Source organism: Microcaecilia unicolor, chromosome 7 (genome assembly GCF_901765095.1).
Source record: "Microcaecilia unicolor chromosome 7, aMicUni1.1, whole genome shotgun sequence".
NCBI lineage: Eukaryota > Metazoa > Chordata > Amphibia > Gymnophiona > Siphonopidae > Microcaecilia > Microcaecilia unicolor.
This window is the reverse complement of record NC_044037.1, coordinates 263,573,918-263,596,595: the sequence shown is the minus strand read 5'-3', so window position 1 is coordinate 263,596,595 and position 22,678 is coordinate 263,573,918. Positions and strand designations below refer to the sequence as shown.

General features: G+C 38.6%; 1 protein-coding gene across 1 annotated transcript in view; it reads right to left on the bottom strand.

Moving 5' to 3' along the window:
• LRP1B (LDL receptor related protein 1B) overlaps positions 1-22,678 on the bottom strand; it is a 1,639,960-nt gene that overhangs the window by 42,227 nt on the left and 1,575,055 nt on the right. Inside the window, 1 exon segment of the mRNA XM_030210865.1 lies at positions 5,004-5,108. Coding sequence (XP_030066725.1) covers positions 5,004-5,108 — 105 coding nt within the window.

Here is a 22,678-nt window from a genome sequence, read left to right as displayed (position 1 = left end):
GTGTCAATTTGGCTTTTTCCTAAAACAATAGAGACTTAACTCTATAAGGGGCCCTTTTACAGAACGGTGGTAAGTTCAATGTGGGCTTACTGCTTGCTCTTCCGGGACTATTGCTGGCTCAACGTGGCCGCCGGTGGTAGTCCCACCCTGAGCTTGCGCCATTTCCAGGGGGAAAAGAAAACCCCTGGAAATAGCTTGTGCAGCTATAACCCAGAAGTAACCGGGCAGCGCTGCCTGGTTACCGCCGGGTTAGCGCAGAAGCCTTTATCGCCACCTCAATGGGTGGCAGTAAGGGCTCCTCGTCACTTGGCCACACAGTAAGAGTTCTCTTATCACATGGTTATGTGTGTCTGGGGGCTTTTTACCTACTGTGGTAAAATGAGCCCTGACACTTGGGAAAAACAGTCCCCGCTGCCAGCACAGGACCCTTTTTCCCTTAGCTTGGTAACAGGACCATTAAATGAGGCCTAAAAATAAGTACCAAAAAATAGTGCTTAGCGCATTTCTATCAACTACGCTTACAGCCCCTCTTTTACAAAGCTGCCAGTGTGGTAATGATGACATAGCCCATTTAAAGTGAATGGGCTATGTGAGCATTGCAACACGGCTTTTTAAAAGGGGGTTGGTTAGGCGCCATTTATAGAATAATGCTTAGTGCCAGGAATCATGACTACATTTAAGCACAACCATTTACACCAATGAATCCTTGGAGTATATCCCCGCGCCTAAAATAGGTGCAGATTCCCTTTATTCTATAACAACTTGCATAAATTAAAGGAACACCCCTGATCCACCCATGACCCGCTCATGGCTGTGTCCCTTTTTTTAACTCACATGTAAATTTATGCACATGAATTTAATAAAATCCAATTAGCACTAATTGCTTGTTAAAATTTCAATTATCTGAGTTAATTGGCTCGTTATGCAATTAAGCTGCATGTGCAAATTAGGCACGTGCCCAAATTTATGTACAATTTTTTGCAACTTTTATAGAATTCGGAGGTATGTGTATAAAATTGGAAATGGGGATCTAGTTGTACTATACAGAACTCCCATAATCTGAAATTAAGAGCCAAACTTCCCAAGGATTTTGGTCATGTTTACTTATGATTTTTTTCAACAGTAGTGTGCTTTAGATGCCATGGTTGTAGACACTCCTTCAAATGTCTATGTCTGATCTAAAAATATACTAGCTGAGGGGACCATTAAAAGGCTAAGGATTATATAATTGAGCCCTAGAGTAAGAACAAGTTGTGAAATGCATGTGAATGTGCATGATTTCAACTAAAGTGCAATGATTTTTGGTCTGAAATGATGTCAGACAATGTGCAGTGTTAAATGGAAGGTTAAACCTACTTGCATTTTGGTTCATTAAACGCAGTTAAAGTGCAAATTCCCTCATTCTGACAGTAGTAATCACAAGGGTTCACTTTCTGGTCACAGCGCTGACTTTTAAACCCCACAGAGCATCTGCAGAATTTCAGTAAGATATAACTCCAATAAATAGTCTGCCTTTTGACTTGAACATGTTTTAAACTCAAGACATAGAAAAAGCTGGTAAGAAAGGAAACAGAAAAGAGCTTGGATGAGATCTACCCAACTTTCCTTACAGATAGTGGAGTCAAATCCCAAACCAGCTCTCACAAGCAGCCCTTCCTATAGATAAACTGAACTAGTCTGATTGCTGCTGAGAGTATAATTACCATAGGTTTACAATCAAGGCCCACAGTTTTCTGCAAAACTTTGGCAGCAGAATATCTGCCTTTAGCAATTTTCATATGAAAAATAGATGCTTTGTGTCAAATATTGTGTGGAGGAAAGAGAAATAAATGAAAATACATTCAAACCATATGTTTCTTTTGTGGATGCAATTTAGATCTTAGATGCTGCTCTAGACAAATTTAGCATAGAAATAAACATACTGAGCAGGCAACCCAATTAGGATCACTTTACTGAGATACAAAAATAATTTTGTCTTCCATATATAAGTAGGGTCTAAATATTGGTCAACTTAATTATCTGGAAGCAAGTAAATTTAGGGATAATATGGTTTCAAATTAAATACTGTTTAATGTTGATATTTAAAAGAAAACAAATGTTATCATTTAACCTTGAATGAAAATGGACAGGTTATGATACTACTTTTCTTGCAAATTTCTATCTGTGTTATGCAATATTCCCTTACTATTTTATTGGGAATAATAGTTAAAATATAAAATGTGTGATTTGACATCACAACACATACATTCCATAGTAAAGTAATGGACATTACAGGACTTTAAACAATGATTTGTAAAATCAAAACTTTTCTTTTCAGTATACTGATTTACTATTGTTTAAATGGGACTTTTTTTTTCAACCTACAGAGATGTCTCGGGATTTCATATGTCTTTGTTCTGAATAGATTACTGCAGAAAACTAAGGGTTTTGCTTTTTACCAGGTCTTAGTCATAATGGAGGTAATTTTATAAAGGGGCATGCCTATAATGCTCCTACTTGTAGTTTATTCTGTAAACAAAAAGAGATGCACATGTGTCTTTTAAGAATACCAGTGTAGCATGTCAAACGTGTAAATTAAGACATGATCACTTACACTGGCAATAGAGCAGGTATAATTGATTGTACCTAAATTGCAAAATAATGCACACAGATTATAGTCTTCTATAATCTAAGCATTGAACTTTGTAACCTGCCAGTACTTTACCCAGATGCTTTCTATGTGAATGCACAATCTCAAACAACTCTCTATCACATTTAGGAGCCATTTTATAGAATGGTGTGTAGCCAGAATATTGGCATTGGCACATGAACACTATGTATATGGCAGCATTCTAGTCATTTAGCTACATCTTGGCACCTTCATTATAAAATTACTCCCATTATGCAAAACATTGTGGCTTGGCTTTTCTGTACTTACTGACAGTGCTGGCATTCAAATAAAATAAATCGAAATAACTTTCTTTAAACAAATATTTTGGTACTTCAAGAAGCTTGTGAACAAAAATAAATATTTTTGTAGAACAGCATCTTTACATGTTACAAAGGACATGTTTCAGATAAGCACTGTTGCTACCTGGGATCATGCCATTTGAAACGCTGTTATGGGCTGTGTATTATGTCTTGTTCATTATAAGAAGTACCATCTTGTGCTGACTGATTTTAAAGTCCTTCAAGCACAAATAAAGAATATAGGGGTCCTTTTACTAAGGTGCGCTGAAAAGTGGCTTGTGGTAGTGTAGGCGTGGGTTTTGGGCATACGCCGATCCATTTTTCAGCACGAAAAATGGACACGCAGTAAAATCAAAATTGCTGCGTATCCATTTTGGGTCTGCGAGCTTACCACCAGCCATTGACCAAGCGGTAAAGTCTCACGTGGTAACCCGGCAGTAATGACCGACACGCATCAAATGTCACTTGGCGCATGTCCGATACGCACATCCGAAAATAACAAGTATTATTCGGCCACACACCAAAAATGAAATTACTGTAAGAGCCATGCGGTAGTCGGACGGTAACTCCATTTTGGCGCTCATCGAGCACACATAGATGCTTACGCAGCTTAGTAAAAGGGCCCAGTAACTGTTAAACAATGCCCAGTAACTTATGATGATGTACCTAAGGTTTTAAAATTTCTCATGGCAAATATAGATATACTTGAAGTGAATAATGCATCTTTTAAAGAGCCTTTTTGTTACTATGAAAAATACATTTTGAAACATATTCAAACTGATGTTCCTTCTCACTAAAACAGGCTGTTTGTTAAATGCATGTTTATATCACAGAAGGATTAAAAATGGTATCTGAGGAAAAATTCCTAATTTCTTTTTATTTTGTTTCTGAAATTGTAATTTCAAAATTATTATAATTAAAAAATGATCTTTATAGTCATCCGTGGTTTGCTGCCACGTCTTCTGAAAATAAATTCCCATGCATTATTCCACTTCATTAGAGAGCAAGTGAACATATTGAAATAGTTATTATGTTTGAACATTCTATCTGTTAGCGTTCTTTTGATAAAGGGCAAGAACAAAGCTGTTAAATTTTTGCTCTATTCTAATGAATGTGAGTGCTCGATTGACATCCCTGTTCTGGACCAGATTGTTTCTGTTCTTGAGATTCCATGCACCGGTCCACCATTAACAATTTGCTGTCTACTGGTTTTACTGTATGTGGTTCACCTTATGATATGTTTAAACTTACATGTGAATTAAGCTATGTTTCCTGCTTCAAAATATATAAATGCAATAGTAGAGCCCAAAGTAACAATGGAAAATATTTATTACAAAGCTATATAGTACATTCATTTTAATTAAATAGCTTGATACCAGTATAATGCTAAAAAGAAACAGATAATGCTATGCAGTAATAGAACTAGGCATATAGGAATAACTAATACATAAAAAATAAAATTAATAACTCTGATATAGTAAATAGCACCTTAATCCGCTGCATATTCATTCAAAAATTCTAGTATACTACACAATTCAGTTTTTTAAAATGTACAAATTGGATAAATCACCAGATATTAGTTGATATTTGGTATGTGAAAATATTTTCACATTTCATGTATAATTTTGAGCTTCATTGATTCAAAGTCTCAATATCCCTAAATTACAAAAACAATTTTCAAGACTAGGTAAATATTTCCCTCTGTCCAGCTAAAAATATGTGCAGATTTCTACAATGTGCACACTTTTACCTAGATTGGAGTGTTCTTCTGGATGGGAAGAGGGCAGGATAGAGAAACAATGAACATAGAGCTGACTCCTAAATCTTCGTAGGTTATTTTCTGGCAAATTCTTGCTCAAAGAAAATGTAGGTGGGACTTCTGTCGGTATGTTGGCACCAATTATCTGCAGACCTTGCAACTACATAGGCCTGTCTAAACAATGCCTCCAATTTGGTTTATTAATATTGTTTGATGAAATTCCCCTCAAAATATCATTCTTGCATGGTGATGTCATAGTTTCCATAACATTTTCATTGATACAAATAGTACTCACAGGCAGAGAGGTATATTTGTGTCCGGGTCTAGCTGACATGTTCCACCATTGTAACAGAAACCATCACATAACTGACAGCTAGCAGCAGCCTTTCCATTAGTGCAACTGAAATGGAATGAAAAATTTAATAATTGTATTTTTTTCAACTATTATTACTTGATAATGCAAATTATTGAAAGGGAAACTATAATCCTTAAGACAACTATGAAATGACTAACCAAGAAAACAATTTCACAAAATTATTTTCTGTGTTTTTATATTGGTAAGCAAGAACTTACAACATCAAAATTAGGGATGTGCATTCATTTGAAATGGCATAGGAAATGTCACTCACATGTTCTATGTTTTATATCATTTCAAAAATAAAATGATAGAAAAAAAAACAGAATTTTCTTTTGTCCTAATAACAAACTTTTTGGCCAAACGACTTGGGTTGCAATATCCTAAAGCAAAACTACATACCCACAAAATGAATAACAACCGTAGATAGAAAAAACGTCAAAGCCCAAGATCTCCTAATCGCTAAAATAGCTGAACAGTTTAAGACATCTCTAAATTGGGTCCACTTCTCATTGATTTAAAATATCTGTCAACAGTGTGCTACGTAATAGGTCCTGTCATCCATAGTGTGCAATATTCCTCAATAGTTTATGCTTATGATAGTGATCATAAAATACATTCTTCACCAAACAAAGGAGTCCTTTTACTAAGCTGCAGTAAGAAACGGCCTTCGTTCACTCTTACTCTGTTCTTTCTAGTCAACTAAGGTCATTTTACCACGTCTGTGAAAAAGGGCTAGTTTCTATTTTTTTCTATATGTGGCTATGTGCGCACAGCAAAAACAAATTACTTCAGGAGCACTTATCGTCAGGCAGTAAGGGCTCCTGCATTACCTGTGTGCCAAACAATTAGATTGTGGTAATGTAGATGCACTAACTGGTTAGCGCAGATTGCCCACTTTCCACATCTGACATATCCCCTCAAAAAATTACTAAAAAATAATTACCGTGACCTTAGCACATGCACATGCCAAAACTAGCATGGAACAAGTTAACGCATCCTGTGTAGGCTATTTTTGCTGGGTTAAGTACACACTACAATATAACACAGCTCAGTAAATGGGTCCCAAAATATATAGAAAAATAGTACGATGGATCATCAAATATGGGAAACAAAATATCTGCTTAGAATAATGCTAACATCAATCAACTACACAATAGTCATGAAAATATACTTCTTAAAGACTAGATGCATTCATATACCTAATAGAAATATCCCAAATTGCCTTTGTTTAAAAAATAGTGACAGAAGAAACAATTATATCTTACCTGCTCATTTTTCAAGAGTTAAAAATTTAAAGGAATTATTGAGTCCTGCGCAGCTACCCGATGAAGCATCCGCTATTCCAAAGGAGACACTGGGACATTATAAATGCAATAGGTTGAACTGTAAAACTTGCGATCTGACAGTTGAAGCGACCAGCTTAAAACATGAGGGCCATGAGTATCATTTAAGACATCACACCACTTGTCGCACTCCAGACATCATATATTATATAAGGTATCCATGCAACAAAGTCTACATAGGGAAGTCAAACAGATCGCTTCATGCTAGGATGACAGAACACAGATCACGCATAATGGCTCAGAACATTGGAGCTCCACTGGTCCAGCATTGCGTACAAAATAGCCACACAATGACTGACCTAAGATGCATGCTGATAGATCATGTAGTCCCCATATTGAGGGGTGGCAATCGTAACAGGAAACTATTGCAGCAAAAAACATTTTGGATTTACCACTTAGATACCCTGGAACCCAAAGGGCTTAGCACATACCTACATTGGGGATGCTTTATGTGAAACACAATCCAGACTCCGGAGGTGCCAGGAGACGTCGGTGATTTCCGGTATAGCTACAGTTGATAAGACGCCGCCACCATGCTTTTTACATGGAGGCCAACGGATAAAACAACTGAGTGAAAGTGAGCCGTGATGATGATTAAATTTGCTGGAGGAACAGTGGTAATGCAAATGCTGACAGGCCCATTTTTGTTTCAACAGATCCGGTGCTACATTTATCCCTTGACAAAGCTTTGAAAAGCGAAACAGGCACCTGTCAGGGTCCACATGCACACTCGAATACTCAGATAAGTAATTTTTGAGCCTACCATGAAACAGTTAAAAGACAGATAGAGTGTGCATGAGTGAAGCGTTAAGTGCATCCAGCGATGCATTCAGTGACACAGCAGTGAAACTAAAAATGTAAAAAGATAAAGATAAAAACTATAAAAAATTGTTTTTCACACACTGAAGAAGGTAGGGGGTTTGGTCTATGATTAAAACTGTCACCTAGAGGGGTTCATTTGATTGGCGAGCGAGATAATGGAATAGGCCCCGGTGACTATATGAGACTTTCCCCTAAAAACCTCAATACACTATAGTGGTTCACTCCTGCAAGAATGTCTACTATTTTCTGGTAATGCAAATGTATGAAGCAAAGACCACATTGCTGCTTTACAAATGTCTTCTGGTGCCACAGAATTCAGCTCCAACCAAGAGGCCTAAATGCCTCTGTTAGAATATCCCTCAAACCCTGAGGAGCATGCTCACCTTTGAGAAAATAGACTGAAAAAATCATGTCCTTAAGCAAACATACAAACTTAGCTTTAGAGTCCACCTCACCATTTCTGAGACCATTAAATTGAATGAGCAACCCATATAACTTGGAATTCATCAGTCACCTCCAAATATAATATAAGGGCTTAACAAACATCCAACAACCACAGGAACTTGAAGTCTGTTCTACAATCCTCTTTCATGACAGATGGCAAAATGGCATGGAAAAGCCACTTTTGGAAGAAAGGATGGAACCAAATAAATCAATACACCAGCTTCCATAAAACAAATAAAAGATTTCTGCAGGAGAAAGAGTGCAACTCCAAAATTCTGTAAGAAGAGGAAATTGCTAAGAGGAACACTGTCTTTTTAAGTGTTGCTTTCTTTAAAAGCTTGAATGGAGGGAAACTCCAACACCTTGAGTAATAAATTCAAATTCCACTTGGGGCAGTTGGACACATTGTGGGGGGGGGGGGGAACCAATTGCCCCTCTCAAGAAACAAACTATGACTGGATGAAAAGCAAATCATAGCTGCTGCTAGGACTTTCAAAGATCTAATAGCTAAACCTCTAATATGGACTTCTAGGAGGCATGTAAGAATATGCCTGAGGGAGGCTTTAAAGGGAGCTAATTGCTCCTTCTGGGTGACACATTTAAAAAATGCACCAGAGTCTGGCACACACCACTGAAGTAGAACATTTTCTGATTGAAACAAGGAAAAATAACTTTTTTAGAATATCCCCATTATCTTAGATGCAACTACTCAGGAGCCAAACCATAAAACAAAATGAAGATCGGTCCTTCATGAGAACAGGTCCCCATATGAGAAGTCCCTTTTCCTGAGAAAGCCATAGTAGACAATCAATCATGAGGCAGATTATATCTGCAAACCAAGGTCTCCTTCCTTGGCCAATCCAGAGCCAGTAAAACCACTCTTCCCCTGTGAGTAGCAATTCACTGAGGCAGATAACTGAGCCCGCACTTGGTATAAATAAGTAATGAAGGCCTAACTTTGTTCCAACTTTGTCCAAGGCTGGACAAGCGTATCTATCACTGCTGAACTGGGCTCCTTCCACCAACTGAAAAAAGGGACCTTGGCACTCAACTTCATTGCTATCACCATCTAATAGGCGCTACCTGTTACTTTTTGGTATAAGCTGAAAGACTGCCTCAGATTATTCCCATTCCCCCTGATTGAGGGAGTGTCTGCTGAGAACATCCACTTGAACATTATGAACCCCTGCAATGTGAGCTGTTGAAAGAGTGCCAGTTGTGCCTCTGGCCAACAATGGAGCATTAAAGACTCCTGGGTCAACATCACATTCTTTGTACCTCTTTGGTGTGTCTTTACCAAACTCTTTGTACCTCCTTGAAATGCCTTATGAACAATTTTCAATTCAAGATGTTTGATGGACCAAGTCACTTCAGATGAAGTCTATTTCCATTGAGCTACTTGGTCTTGACAATAGCCCCCTAACCATAGAGTCTGGCATCTGTTGCTAAAAACTAATCAGAAGAGTCAAGGCTCACCCCCTTGAGCAAACTGCAAGATGGAAGCCACTACTTCATGCTGTATCACACCTGCATGCCCATGGAAGGTAGTGCTTGAAGTTGTTCAACTCTGCCAAGCAGTAACTGAACAGGGACCTTTGTAGAGGGTGCATGTGTACTCAAACCTCAGTACCAAGTTTATAGTCATATCCATTGAACCTAACAATTAAACCTAGTTCCAGGCTTGAGGCACCTTCTGGAAAAGTAAAAGTCAAACTTCAACTTGAAGCTTTAATTGCTTCTGAAGTGAAAGAAAAACTTTTCCTTTTCTTGTGCTGAATCTCACCCCCCAATACACTATGGATTGCGAGGAACTATACTGCTCTTGTTGGCATCCTAAGGTCTGAAGCAGGTACAGAACTTGATCCATGACTTGAACACTTTCCTGTGGAGTACTTTCTAAAACTGGATAGTTGTTCATAAAAGGATAAACTCTGATTCCTTGTTGACTAAGGAAAGTTGAGACCATATTTTCCAAACTTTACCACCACAGTCACCAATCACAAGATTTTCATTCTGAGGTGGGTCATCCACAGTGCTCAATTCACACCTTTGAGATCTATAATAGAGCAGAAGATATCTTCTTTTTTTTTCTGGAACAATGAAGTAAAAAATGCCTGGGACTCATCAATCTTTGAGAACTTAAATGGTTCAGAAATCCGACAGGTTCTGAAGAGTAACCTGAACAGCTGCCACCTTGCGTGTTCAGTAGGTTTAGTTTTTATATGGTGAACACACACTGTGTGCAATAGCTGTTTTAAACAGACACATATTTTTGAGGGGTGAATATGTAGGTATTTTTCCTTGATAGCAAAATACCAGGATGCTAACTAGTTACGCGACCCCCGGCAAACCTTGACTGCCCCAACTTGACATTTCGTTCTTTAGATTGTAAGCTCCTTTGAGCAGGGACCGTCCTTCTTTGTGTATTTTGTACAGCGCTGCGTAACCCTAGTAGCGCTCTAGAAATGTTAAGTAGTAGTAAGTAGTAGTAGTAGATAGGAACAAAGCTGAGGAAGGAAAATATGAAGAAAGAAGAAAAAAGCCAAAAGCATCTAAAACTATTTTTAACTGGCCATTAGCATTTAACATGTTTGTGCATATTCTTGGAGGGATAAAACTGCAATTGTATTCTGGTTTGCTCCATTATTGTGATATGACTATGTAAATCTACTGCAAATATGGGGGTTGGGTCTGGATGACAAGCAATTTCAGAACAGTTTGGCTAAGGAGATATCTGATGCATGGGGTTTCCAAAATGTTGATAAACAGCAGAGATGACTCCACTAAGGTCTGGAGCCATAAAGCCTGGTTTTCTACAAGTGAAAGGGCCATCAAACATGGGCCAATAGGAGGAGCTTTTTTGCCCATATGCTGGTGGGTTTCCAGAATCATTTACATCGTCCAAGTTTGGATCTCAGCCTAATTTTTGTTTTCAGTATAATTCTAGTCACTGTAAGCAAGTGGTTTGTCATTTCAAACACAGAGGTAATTTGTGTGGGGGCAACCATTCAACATTCAGATGTTCATAAATAGGGTCAACAGTGGAACAATAGTTGCCCTTTCATCAATCTGGGGATGTTAACTCAACAGTCCCTATGCCAAGCCCCACAGGCATGGATTCACTCTGTATGTACAGAATCCAGATCAACATAACTGTAATAACTGTAAGTGAATGATTTATTACATCTGGGCATCAACTGAATTAAATAAATAATTAGATTAAGGATTAGCATTTCCTCATGTCAGTAGCAGCCCAATGTTTAAGTCTATGAATAGACTCAGTATTTAACACTGAGTTGAGGTTATAGGTGGCACTATTTGGCTTTATTTTTGTTTGTTTATTTTCTAATTTTCTAGCTCTCCTCTTTATTCTTTTAGGGATTAAGGGGACAGATATTTTGGTACAAAACTGACATTTTTGCTCATCAAGTTTGGTTCAATGAAAATAGAATCCTGTTTGCTTCTTGATAAAATTTTAAGTTACTGAATTTAATAGAGGTGGTTTCTGTAATTAAATAAGTTGGAGCAGCTGTACAGTTTATTGTGTCTGTTCAATTTTGCTTGTAGAGTAATTCCTATGAAGTGAGAGTATTCACTAGCCTGGCATTGCTTACTCATGGGGTTAAGAGGACACATCATTTTATTACAGTATCCTGTCATATAAAAGTGAACTTGTAGATTTGTAAAGTTTTCCTGATGTATTGTAATGCATTAAAGGTCTGAAAGCGCCCTGCAGTGTCAAATGTAGGTTTAAATTTACTTACGATGCTGCAGGTGTATTGAGTTTGGGACATTCTTTAATGGGCAAGGTCAAGGGTTGACTGGCAGCATGGGTAATAAAGGGTTAGTATACAAATATAACAGTTTTAGAGATATTTCAGCTTATTGTGGCAATTTTCTTATGGGGGGTCAAATGTTGATGAAAGGAGCATGGTCTTGCATTTGGATAATATGACTGTAATGGAAGTTATTAACAGGCAGTTTGTACTGCTTTAGTATTAGAAGGTTTAAGGAAGTTAGGGGTCCTTTTACAAAGGTGCACTAAAAAATGGCCTGCGCTGGTGTAGACACGTGTACTGGACGTGCACAGGTCCATTCTTCAGCGCACCTTTAAAAAAGGCCCTTTTTTTGGCCGAAAATAGACGTGCGGCAAAATAAAAATTGGCGTGTGTCCATTTTGGGTCTTAGACCTTACCACCACCCATTTCTTTTTGTTACATTTGTACCCTGCGCTTTCCCACTCATGGCAGGCTCAATGTGGCTTACATGAGGCAATGGAGGGTTAAGTGACTTGCCCAGAGTCACAAGGAGCTGTCTGTGCTGAAGTGGGAATTGAACTCACTTTCTCAGGACCAAAGTCCACCACCCTAACCACTAGGCCACTCCATTGACTTAGCGGTAAGGTCTCATGTGTTAACTGGAAGGTAATTGTCAGCATGTGTACACTGCTGATTACCGCCCGGTTAGTGCCACTTGGTAGAAAATAAAAAATATTTTCTGCTGCACATATGCGTGTAAAAAATGGAATTATTGCCTGGGGCTTGTGGTAGCTGGGCAGTAGTTCCAAATTGATGCATGTTGGACACGTGTAGGCGTCTACGTGCCTTAGTAAAAGGGCCCCTTAGTGTTGTGTTGTTACAGCTAAATGTAACTCCATCCCAGGCATTGATAATTGTTTAGCAGATTCAGTGTCTCATTTGTAGTGGGCCCAGTTTCGAGCTTTAGCTCATGGAGTTGCATATTCTTGCACTGGTTCCATAAATATTTGGCTAGTCATTCCAGATCAATTGAAAAATTGTTAAAGTACACCTTGTCTTCCAATACTTGGAAATCCCTTGGAGCTAAATGGCAACAATTTGAGAGGGTAGTGGGTCCAGGGTTGATCAAGCCTTGGAAATTGGAAATCCATTCATCATGAATTAGTGCCATACTGGGTCAGACCAATGGTCAATCTATCCTAGCATCCTGCTTCCAACAGTGGCCAATCCAGGTCATAAGTACTTGGAAGGAAACCAATTAGTAGCACCATTCCGTGCTACCAATCCCAGGACTTCCCCTATGTCAGTAGTTCCCAAACTTTTTCAGTTCACGGCACCCTTCGTGCCCGAGCAACTTTTTGCGGCACCCCCAACCTCTGCCCACCCCCCCCCCCCAGCCACACAGGTTTCCACCCCTCCCCAGCCACACAGGTCTCCATCTTTTTTATCTGTACAAATATATCAGTTCTAGGGTGTCCCTTTAACCAGCCCCTCCAAATAACACACTGATTACAATTTATAACAAATTACTATTCTACCTATGAAAAGTTATTCCATTATTATACTTCCTCTTTGTACAACTGTATGCTGCACAAGCCAGCATGTTTAAAAATATAAGTGAGATTAAATTTAAAAAATGCTACCAACAATAAAGAATGACAACTCGGACGCAGCAGCTCATAGGTTTACTTGCTTTTTTTTTAATGGGAATGGGAACAGAGACTACTGACCTATTGGCTTCAGTCTTTTGACTTCATCTCATCTCCTGTTTTCATCCAACCTCCTTAGCAGTCGTCTCTAAGTCATGAATGTTGGAATAATGTATTGTATTTTACATGCATTGTCTGTCACCAATTTTTTCTCTGTGATTACTCTGTGACCTCTGATGTGAATTTCCTAGAGAGGTCACACCCATGCAACTTCCTGTGGGGGTTAGGCACAGCACATGGAGCTCATGATCTCTCCTAGCCTGAGGATCTATGGTGTGAGCATCCATTACCATCTAAGCACATGGAAAGAGCTGATAATCCAAATGTATAGTATTATGTATATATAAGCCTGTCTGAATATAATCTAACTACAAACTGTGAGTAAACAGATGTTTTGTTACTTCAACTTTAAAGTGACTCAGCAGTGAATTATTCTGGGGTGTATGTGAGAGAGATGAAGAAAAGAAATTAACATTTCTAAAGCTGAAGCTGTGTGTATAAAAATCTGCTAATTATTTACTACAAATAATCCAACAATGAACACCATCTACTCCCCGTCCCCATTGGGCATGGCAAAAAAAAAAAAAAAAGCACAGGACCGTAGCAGCCTTCAGGCATGTGCTGTCGGCTCTGCTGGTCCTCTGCCCCCGCTGACGTCAACTTCCAGTTCCGGGGGTAGAGGAACAGCAGAACTGACAGCACATGTTTGAAGGTTGCTGCAGTCCTGCGCTTGTTTTTTTGTTGTTGTTTTTCTGCCGCTGCTCAGGATTTGTCGCGGCACCCCAGAGAGGTCACTGCGGTGCACCAGGGTGCCACGGCGCACAGTTTGGGAAACAATGCCTTATACTAATCTCAATAAAAGACTACGGACTGTTCCTCCAGGAACTTGTCCAAACCTTTTTTAAACCCAGATATGCTAAAAGATTAATTACCACATCCTCCGGCAGCGAGTTCCAGAGCTTAACTATTCTTTGAGTGAAACAATATTTCCTCTTAGTTGTTTTAAAAGTACTTCCATATAATTTCATTGAGTGTCCCCTGGTCTTTGCATTTTTTGAAAGACTGAAAAATTGATTCACTTTTAGCCGTTCTACAGAACTCAGGATTTTAGAGACCTCGATCATATCCTCCCTCAGCCGTCTCTTTTCCGCGCTCAAGAGCTCCTCAGACAACTGATATTATATGATTTACTAAACTGTTTATAAAGTTTTGCTTGCAATTTATGTTTTCCATTATGATTTAGTTTTATTTCAGATAATATTTTTGCTTCTTTTCTTTGTGGCTTTATGGCTAAGTGAGTTGGTAGCTTCAGCACAGTCTATTACAGGTAATATGGATCTGTTATGGAATGATGTTTATTTTTCAAAGGGAGTTATTTCATTAAGAATTTGTTATTCTAAGATAAATCAGCTAGGAAAAGGGGCTTTGATACTGTGATGTGCACTGAATTTGATTACTTGTTGAGTGTATTGTGAATGAACATTTTTGTGCTTGTAACTCCAAAGAGGTTGGTTATGTCACAAGGATGCTACCTCATTTACTCAATTCAAATTTAGAGTGATTTAAAAACATTATATAGCTGCAGTTGGGGTTGATCCTGATTTGTTTGGCACACACCCTTTTCAGACTGGTGCAGCATTCTTTGCAGCTGTTCAACAGTTTACAGCATATGCTAAAACAAGGTTGGGGCACAAGTGTTCAAGACCACACAAAAGTTACATTTTTTGAGTCGTTATATCAGGATAACTAGTGTTTTCTTTTCAGTTTCTTCCCTCTGCTTGTCTTCACTGGCATTCTTAGTTTGGATATGTAGATATTCCAATGTGTTATGGGCAGGAAGAAAGCTCTTGAATCATAATGGGGTCTCCATTTGGACCTTAAATTCCTTGGAATCTGTTTATTAGGACTGGGTATGCATTAGGCTCTGCTTCTACCCTTGATGTTTGATGTGTGACATTCTTCAGTTCCTCAGTGTACATTATATTCATCCGTGAGGGAATGATATTTGTACTGTTAAGGGTAATGTTCTGATTTCCCAAATGAAGTGCAATCTAATTTGCTTTTATTTTCCACCTTACCATTGTTTGGTCCTAAATTATTTTTCATAGATTTTAGAGGGATGCTATTTTCACTACGGCTACTGAGAGATTTTGGAAGAGGTTTCATAATTTGTGATTTTGTTAGAAGAGTTGGTGCTTTCACATGAGTTATTTACCATTGATTGTCCTGGGCTATATCAACTAGATGGATTCCATCTATTAGATGTTTAATGTGATATATTTTTAAGTGCTATCCAAGATGTATTGGATAGGAGTGGAAAGGTTTCATAATTTGTTAGAAGAGTTGGTGCTTTCACATGAGTTATTTACTATTGATTGTCCTGGGCTATATCAACTAGATGAAGTCCATCTATTAGATGTTTGATATGATATATTTTTAAGTGCTATTCAAGATGTATTGGATAGGAGTGGAAAGGTTTTTTCAAACTCAGCTTGTGATGAGCAGGTGGGGACATGCAAGTAGCAGTCCCGCTTTTGATGGAGCTGAAGAATAAGATAACACTTATAACTAGTTGATGGGTTGCTGAATCCCTGGGCAAGAGAATAATGCTGCTTGCAAGTCACCTTGCAAACAGCGTTAGTCCTGTAGCCTAGGAGCATGGTACTACTACTACTACTACTACTACTACTATTTAGCATTTCTATAGCGCTACAAGGTGTACGCAGTGCTGCACAAACATAGAAGAAAGACAGTCCCCGCTCAAAGAGCTTACAATCTAATAGACAAAAAGTAAATAAAGTAAGCAAATCAAATCAATTAATGTGAACGGGAAGGAAGAGAGGAGGGTAGGTGGAGGCGAGTGGTTACAAGTGGTTACGAGTCAAAAGCAATGTTAAAGAGGTGGGCTTTCAGTCTAGATTTAAAGGTGGCCAAGGATGGGGCAAGACGTAGGGGCTCAGGAGGTTTATTCCAGGCGTAGGGTGCAGAGAGACAGAAGGCGCGAAGTCTGGAGTTGGCAGTAGTGGAGAAGGGAACAGATAAGAAGGATTTATCCATGGAGCGGAGTGCACGGGAAGGGGTGTAGGGAAGGACGAGTGTGGAGATATACTGGGGAGCAGCAGAGTGAGTACATTTATAGGTTAGTAGAAGAAGTTTGAACAGGATGCGAAAACGGATAGGGAGCCAGTGAAGGGTCTTGAGGAGAGGGGTAGTATGAGTAAAGCGACCCTGGCGGAAGATGAGACGGGCAGCAGAGTTTTGAACCGACTGGAGAGGGGAGAGGTGACTAAGTGGGAGGCCAGCAAGAAGCAGATTGCAGTAGTCTAAACGAGAGGTGACAAGGGTGTGGATGAGGGTGCCACAAAGCTGCAACCTGATGCTGCTGGGCCAACAGAACAGGGTTTCCACTGATTTCGACAGCCCTCCCAGCTTCAAGACTCCCCTCCTTTGTTCAACCCCCCCCCCCCCCCCGCCTCCACCACAGGGCTTACCTTTAAAATCACTGGTGGTCCAGGGGGAGATTGGTCTTCAGGTTGGAGCAAGATAAACTTGCTCCTGCCCAGTCAGGCACCTCTAGTAAATGCAACTACCTCTGGGGGGGAGGGGAGGGCTAAGACCAGGAGGCCTTAATGACATAAAGGCACACTTAAAACTGGGAGGGTTCTAGAGGCTGGGGGCACCCTGATGTGTCAGCCTGGGATCATCGGGCTAAAGGTTAGGGTTTTTTAGCCATGATTTCTGGGTGCTAATGCGGTATTTTGTCAAGCTGCATGAGGGTCATTTAAGTCATGTTAAGAGCCAAACGACACTACTTAAGGCCTTAACACTGCTTGATGAATACCCCTCTTATTGTATCTCAATACTAATAATGTTGTATGCTATTTTAGGCAGTATTGGTAAAGATGGGCAAAAAAAAATCCAATAGTTAAGTCCATGTCAGTGTCTTTTGTAGCTAAATTACTGTACTTTAACTGTCTAGCTATGAAGGGCAAATGATCCAGACAAGCTCAGAAGTGTACAGAAGTAATGCATTTATGCATCTGTCAAACAACATAGATAGTCCATATTGTTCCCACAGAAACCAGACATGTTGATTCAGAGATTTTCTTGAAAGTGCATAATAAAAGGTAATTAGGGGCTTTCTATTATGGTGTAGATCATAATTACCCAAAAGGAGATTAATTCACTGTTGTAATCCTCTTCTATTGTATCATAATGAAGCAATTTTGTATAATTTTGAACTCCTAAAGAACAAAAAGTCTTGGTTTTGCAGATAGATAAATAATATAACAAAAGGCTGTGAAGTAGGACTATGGTTTTGAATTGTATAATAATGCTAGATGACTACAAATTTCAACTTGCCTTTTATCACCAAAATTAAATATAAAAAACACTGAGTCAAAAGTGCACTGAATCTGAGTTCTTTTGTGATGATTTGAATAACAAAAACATGAGATCTTTTCTACCAAAAGAAATGTAAAAAATAGTTGTCACTATTCCTTTTCCTTTAACTTTTTGCTCTATATTCTTTTAGTTCAAAGCTAGGATTTGGATTATTTTCCTTTATTTACTACCCAGAAACCTAGATTGGTCAATTCAGAGAAGAGATGGGGCCAGGGGCCAGTTCTGGAGAGCTGTAATCATAGGACTTGGATTAGTCACCAGACAATAATCCCAATTTCCTTTCTTCAGTAGATGTGAAAGCTACCTTTTCTGCCTAAGTTGTCCAAAGGAGCAACAGATCTTATGTATGGATCAACTGAGCAGAAGACTTGACATAGGAATTGAATGAGGGACCTTCCAAAAGGTAACATGGTGCTTTGCCACTAAAACATCAGGCAAACACTTTTGTAATTTTATGTTAAGAATGTCACTAAAATGATTGTCTGAAAGATATGGCATGATTTAGTAAATCAAACCTAAATATCAATAAACTGCTCAATAAATTGTGTAAATAGAAGCCCAGACTGAGAACATTATATAATGAAAAAGCAGAAGTCTCAACTACCCCGAGGAGTCACAGTCTTTTAAACAAACCTCTATGGGATTTCTATTGCAGGCTTCAGCCCAATAAAAAAACAACAACAATGAGAAACAAATCCCTATGGAAGAAAAAGTCACTGTTGAAAAAAATAGTATGGGCCTAAAAAATCCCAATATCAACCAGGAATACTATTAAACACAATTCCCCAATAGTCTTGAAAAACTACAATTCAACAAAATTGATATAAGAAACCTAAACTTAAGAACCAAACTTAACATGAAATGCTTGAGTCACTGTGTCCCCTGTGCTGTATCATTGACATCTAAAGGTTCACAGTCACTGTAGTTCCAAAGCACATCCCAAAATGTTGAAGCTTCCAGAAAGCTCCAACAAGGGGCCCTTCTTGTTTTGCCAAAGCTGCGTCAGGAGGAAAGAAACTGTTCAACAGACTGAAAAACCCCAAGATGGCACCCTGGATTAAGAAAAACGTTGCCAATCCAAGATGAGCACATTTTTAAAGAAACATCTTCTTACCAAATCAGAAGAGCGCTTCCCTTTCCAGGGGTCCATTTAAACCATTCGGTTGCATTGTTTGCAATCTGTATATCCAGCATTGTTCACGCTGCGTCAGCCGCTTAGCAATATCACCTCTCCATTTGGTTACCCAGATTTCATCAATAGCCATACACTTTAAATCAGAAAACTCAAGTTGACAATCTACACAGTGTTCAACCATTGGAGCTGTCAATTTACCAATGGTGATACAGTGTTTATGCACTGTTAATCTGATTTTCACAGCTCTTTTGGTCTGCCCTCTGTATAATTACAAGGGCAGCGAATCATGTAGCTCACCACTGTAGGTGTACAAGTAATAGAACATCTGATCTGTATATTCTTTTGTCCTGCTGGCCAAAAAAAACTCTTGACCCTCTTCCACAATATCACAAAATATACGACTGCATTTTTTGTGTTCTGCAAATGGCATATTGTATTTTTTTCTTACGTCTGAAAGAGATAGCATATCAGATAGATTTCTGTTATGAGTATAAGCTATCCTGCATTGAGTCTATTTTAATTGTTCATGCACCGACAGAATCCCCCAATGCTTTTTCACTATTTTAGCAAACCTAGGAGTCATCGCTGTATATCTCAAAATGCAAGCTATAACATTATTATCAATTCTGCAGCACAACTTATTTTCCTCCAAAATCGTTATACCCACACTAGCCCACTCCCCAAGTCACTTCACTGGCTCCCTGTCCACTTCCACATACAATTCAAACTTCTCTTACTGACCTTTAAATGCATCCATTCTGCAGCCCCCATTACCTCTCCACACTCATTTCTCCCTACATTCCTCCCCGTGAACTCCGCTCACTGGACAAATCTCTCTTGTCGTCCCCCTTCTCCTCCACTGCTAACTCCAGACTTCGTTCCTTTTCCATCGCGGCACCTTATGCCTGGAATAGACTTCCTGAGCCTCTACGTCTAGCTCCATCTCTACCTGTTTTCAAATTTATGCTGAAAACCCACCTTTCCACCACTGCTTTTGGCTCCTAGCCACTACTCAATTGCCCTCCCCTTGTTCCGTTCTCACCCAGTACTTCCCTCGCCCTTAATTGTCTTGTGTGTCTGTATTTTTAGATTGTAAGCTCTATTGAGCAGGGATTGTCTCTCTGTGTCAGGTGTTCAGCGCTACGTGCATCCTGTAGCACTATACAAATGCTAATAATAATAATTTCCATGTTGTGTAGAATGCAATAAAAGATCTTGATTATTAAACAGAGCACATTTTTGAGCTTCATGCACTATCTTCTTAGGGTATCCTCTCTCAAAAAACTTATTTTGAAGATTCTGAGACTATTTCATATGTGGGAACATCATCACATATTCTGTGGTACCTCAAAAATTGAGATGCTGGTAAACTCTGCTTTATATGAGCAGGATGCATACTATCAAATAGCAAGAGAGAATTTTGGTCAGTGGGTTTTCTATACACTGAAGTTTTAAAAGTTCATCTACTATACTGGACATTAACATCCAAACTGTTAGCGTTGGATCTATAACTTTCATATTGGAATTTAATATTCAAATGTAAACTATTCAATGAACCCACCAAATCTTGTAAATTTTGTTCCGATTCTTGTCAAATTAAAAATATATCATCAATATATTGCCATTAGCATAATACATTTTTGAAATCCCTTAAATTTAGACTAGCCACGAACAAGTTGGCCACTAAAGGAGCAAAATAAGCTTCCATAGCTATTCCTGAACATTATTCATATATATTGTTGTCAAAAAAATGATTTTATATTATAGCTATGGCAGCCAACTGTATTATAAAATCTGAAGGCACTGTACAAGGACATGGACGTGTCTTCAGTGTTGCAAATAACACTTTAAAAACTTAACTGTTGAGGGATGACTGTGTACAAAGACTAAACATCTCACTTGATCAATAAACAAAGAAGTTTGCACATTTAATTGAGACAATTTCTTAAGAAAATGGTTCGTATCCCATAGATAAGAAGGTATAACTTGTACCAGGGGAAATAAAAAGCTGTCCACGTATTTGCATATTCTTTCCAATAGAGAGCCACTTGCTGACACTATTGGGCAGCCAGGAGGGTTAATTAGAATTTTGTGAAATTTTGGTGGCAGATAGAATACAGGTATGGAAACAACTTTATGCAATAAAAACGTTTGCTCATTTTTAGACACAATCCTGCCAGCACACCTTCTTGTACTATTTCTTAAATCTGACCAAAAAGATCTTCAGTAAGATCTTGTTGTAATATCTGATAGACATCCCGATATGCTAGTTGTCTCTCTGCTTCCAACATAACTCTTTCATGGCCCATACCACTATAGCTCCACCCTTATCTGCATGCCGAATCACAATGTCTTTGTTGTTTTTAAGCTGAATCAATGCTTGTCATTCTTCATAAGACAGGTTTCTAGGATGATAGAACTCCTGTTGTTCAATTTTACATACATCTTGTAATACTAATTTGTTACAAATATCTAAGGCCGGGTCCACAGGTCCTGGGGGATCATGTGCTTTTTTTTTGCCACATCCCTGAATAAGACTTATCACTAGTGGAACTCTCATTGAACTACAAAAATAAGTGCAATGTTTGAAAAAATTTGCAAGATCCACTCTTACGAAAGATAAGCCTTTAGATAAGACACTCAATTCACATAGTTAATTAATATGAAGATAAATTAATCACAGTGTGTCATCTCTTTGCCATCGTCTGGTTTACATTCTGGCTTGATGTATACACAGAAAAAACAAATTTCCGCAAGGTACACAACGTGCAGCAAGATAGCGAAGATGACACAAAAATGGGTAGACGACGTTCCAGTCAATAAAAACAGTTTATTGAAGATAGTTCTGGATTAAACAGTTGATTCTAGACTTGACACAGCTGTGTTTCAGCTGGAAAGACCTGCATCAGGAATCTCATACATCAAATAGGGTCATCCACTGGTTAAATCTTTTTTTCCTTGCCTTAAAGCAACAGCTGCCAGTAGTGTCACTTGTAAACTGGAATTAGTGTTTTGTTCTGTGTTTTCTTAACTTTCGATTCAGCAATTAATCATTTCCAACACCAAATTCAGGTCAATTGTTGTGCTACTTCTCCAGAAGGCTAGAACAGAGAATAACTATCTTTTAGAACAGTTCAAGACTAGCTACTATCCTTTTTATACTTTTGGATGTTAAGTTTCTACCTCTAGAAAACCTTTCAGTTTAAAACTATAGGGAAAAGGGATTGTGCACTATGGAAACTAGTTAATAATACTTGCTTCCCTCTCATATTTTTATTTTCTTTCTAAGACTGAACAGGGCCCTTCTGTGCCGTCTAAAGACTATCTGTTAATGCTGTGGCAGAACTTCAAGTTTTAAACCTGTATGTAAACTAGCTAATAAAGCTTGCTTTTTTTTTCTTTTATCAATATCCTACAATTCCTCTTTTAAACCCTTACCTTTAAGCTGTGGCAGAAACTTCAAGTTTTAAAGCTAGGGGAAAAGGCTATGGAGACTAGCTAATAAAGTTTGCTTCTTTTTTTATTTTAAAATTCTGTGTTTATCAATATTCTACAATTCCTCTTTTAAAACCTAATCTTTAAGTTACCAAGCTCTGAATAAAATAATGTCACTTATCTACAGAGATGTCCTCTTCTCTCAGAACTTCTCAGAAGTGTCACTGTTTGCTCTAAGGTTAGCATGAGCCCTCCACCTACAGTCTTGAAAGTGTGGGGTGCTGTTTCAATAGTTAGAAACAGACAAGCTCTGCAGGACTCCATTAAAACTGTATGTCCTTAGTGATTGAAAACGTAATATTGAAGCACCTCCCCCCACCCACTGACAGCAATGTGGTTGGAGGATTCCCACTCAGCTTAGAGAGAACAGTGTCTTATCCTATTCCATCTGCCTTCTGTTCATTTTATTTGTTGGTGTTAGGGACTACTAAATCTGTCCAAAACTTTAGTTCTGCTTACATTTTGTTTTTACACTTTTCTTTTGTAAACTAATCTTTTCTGT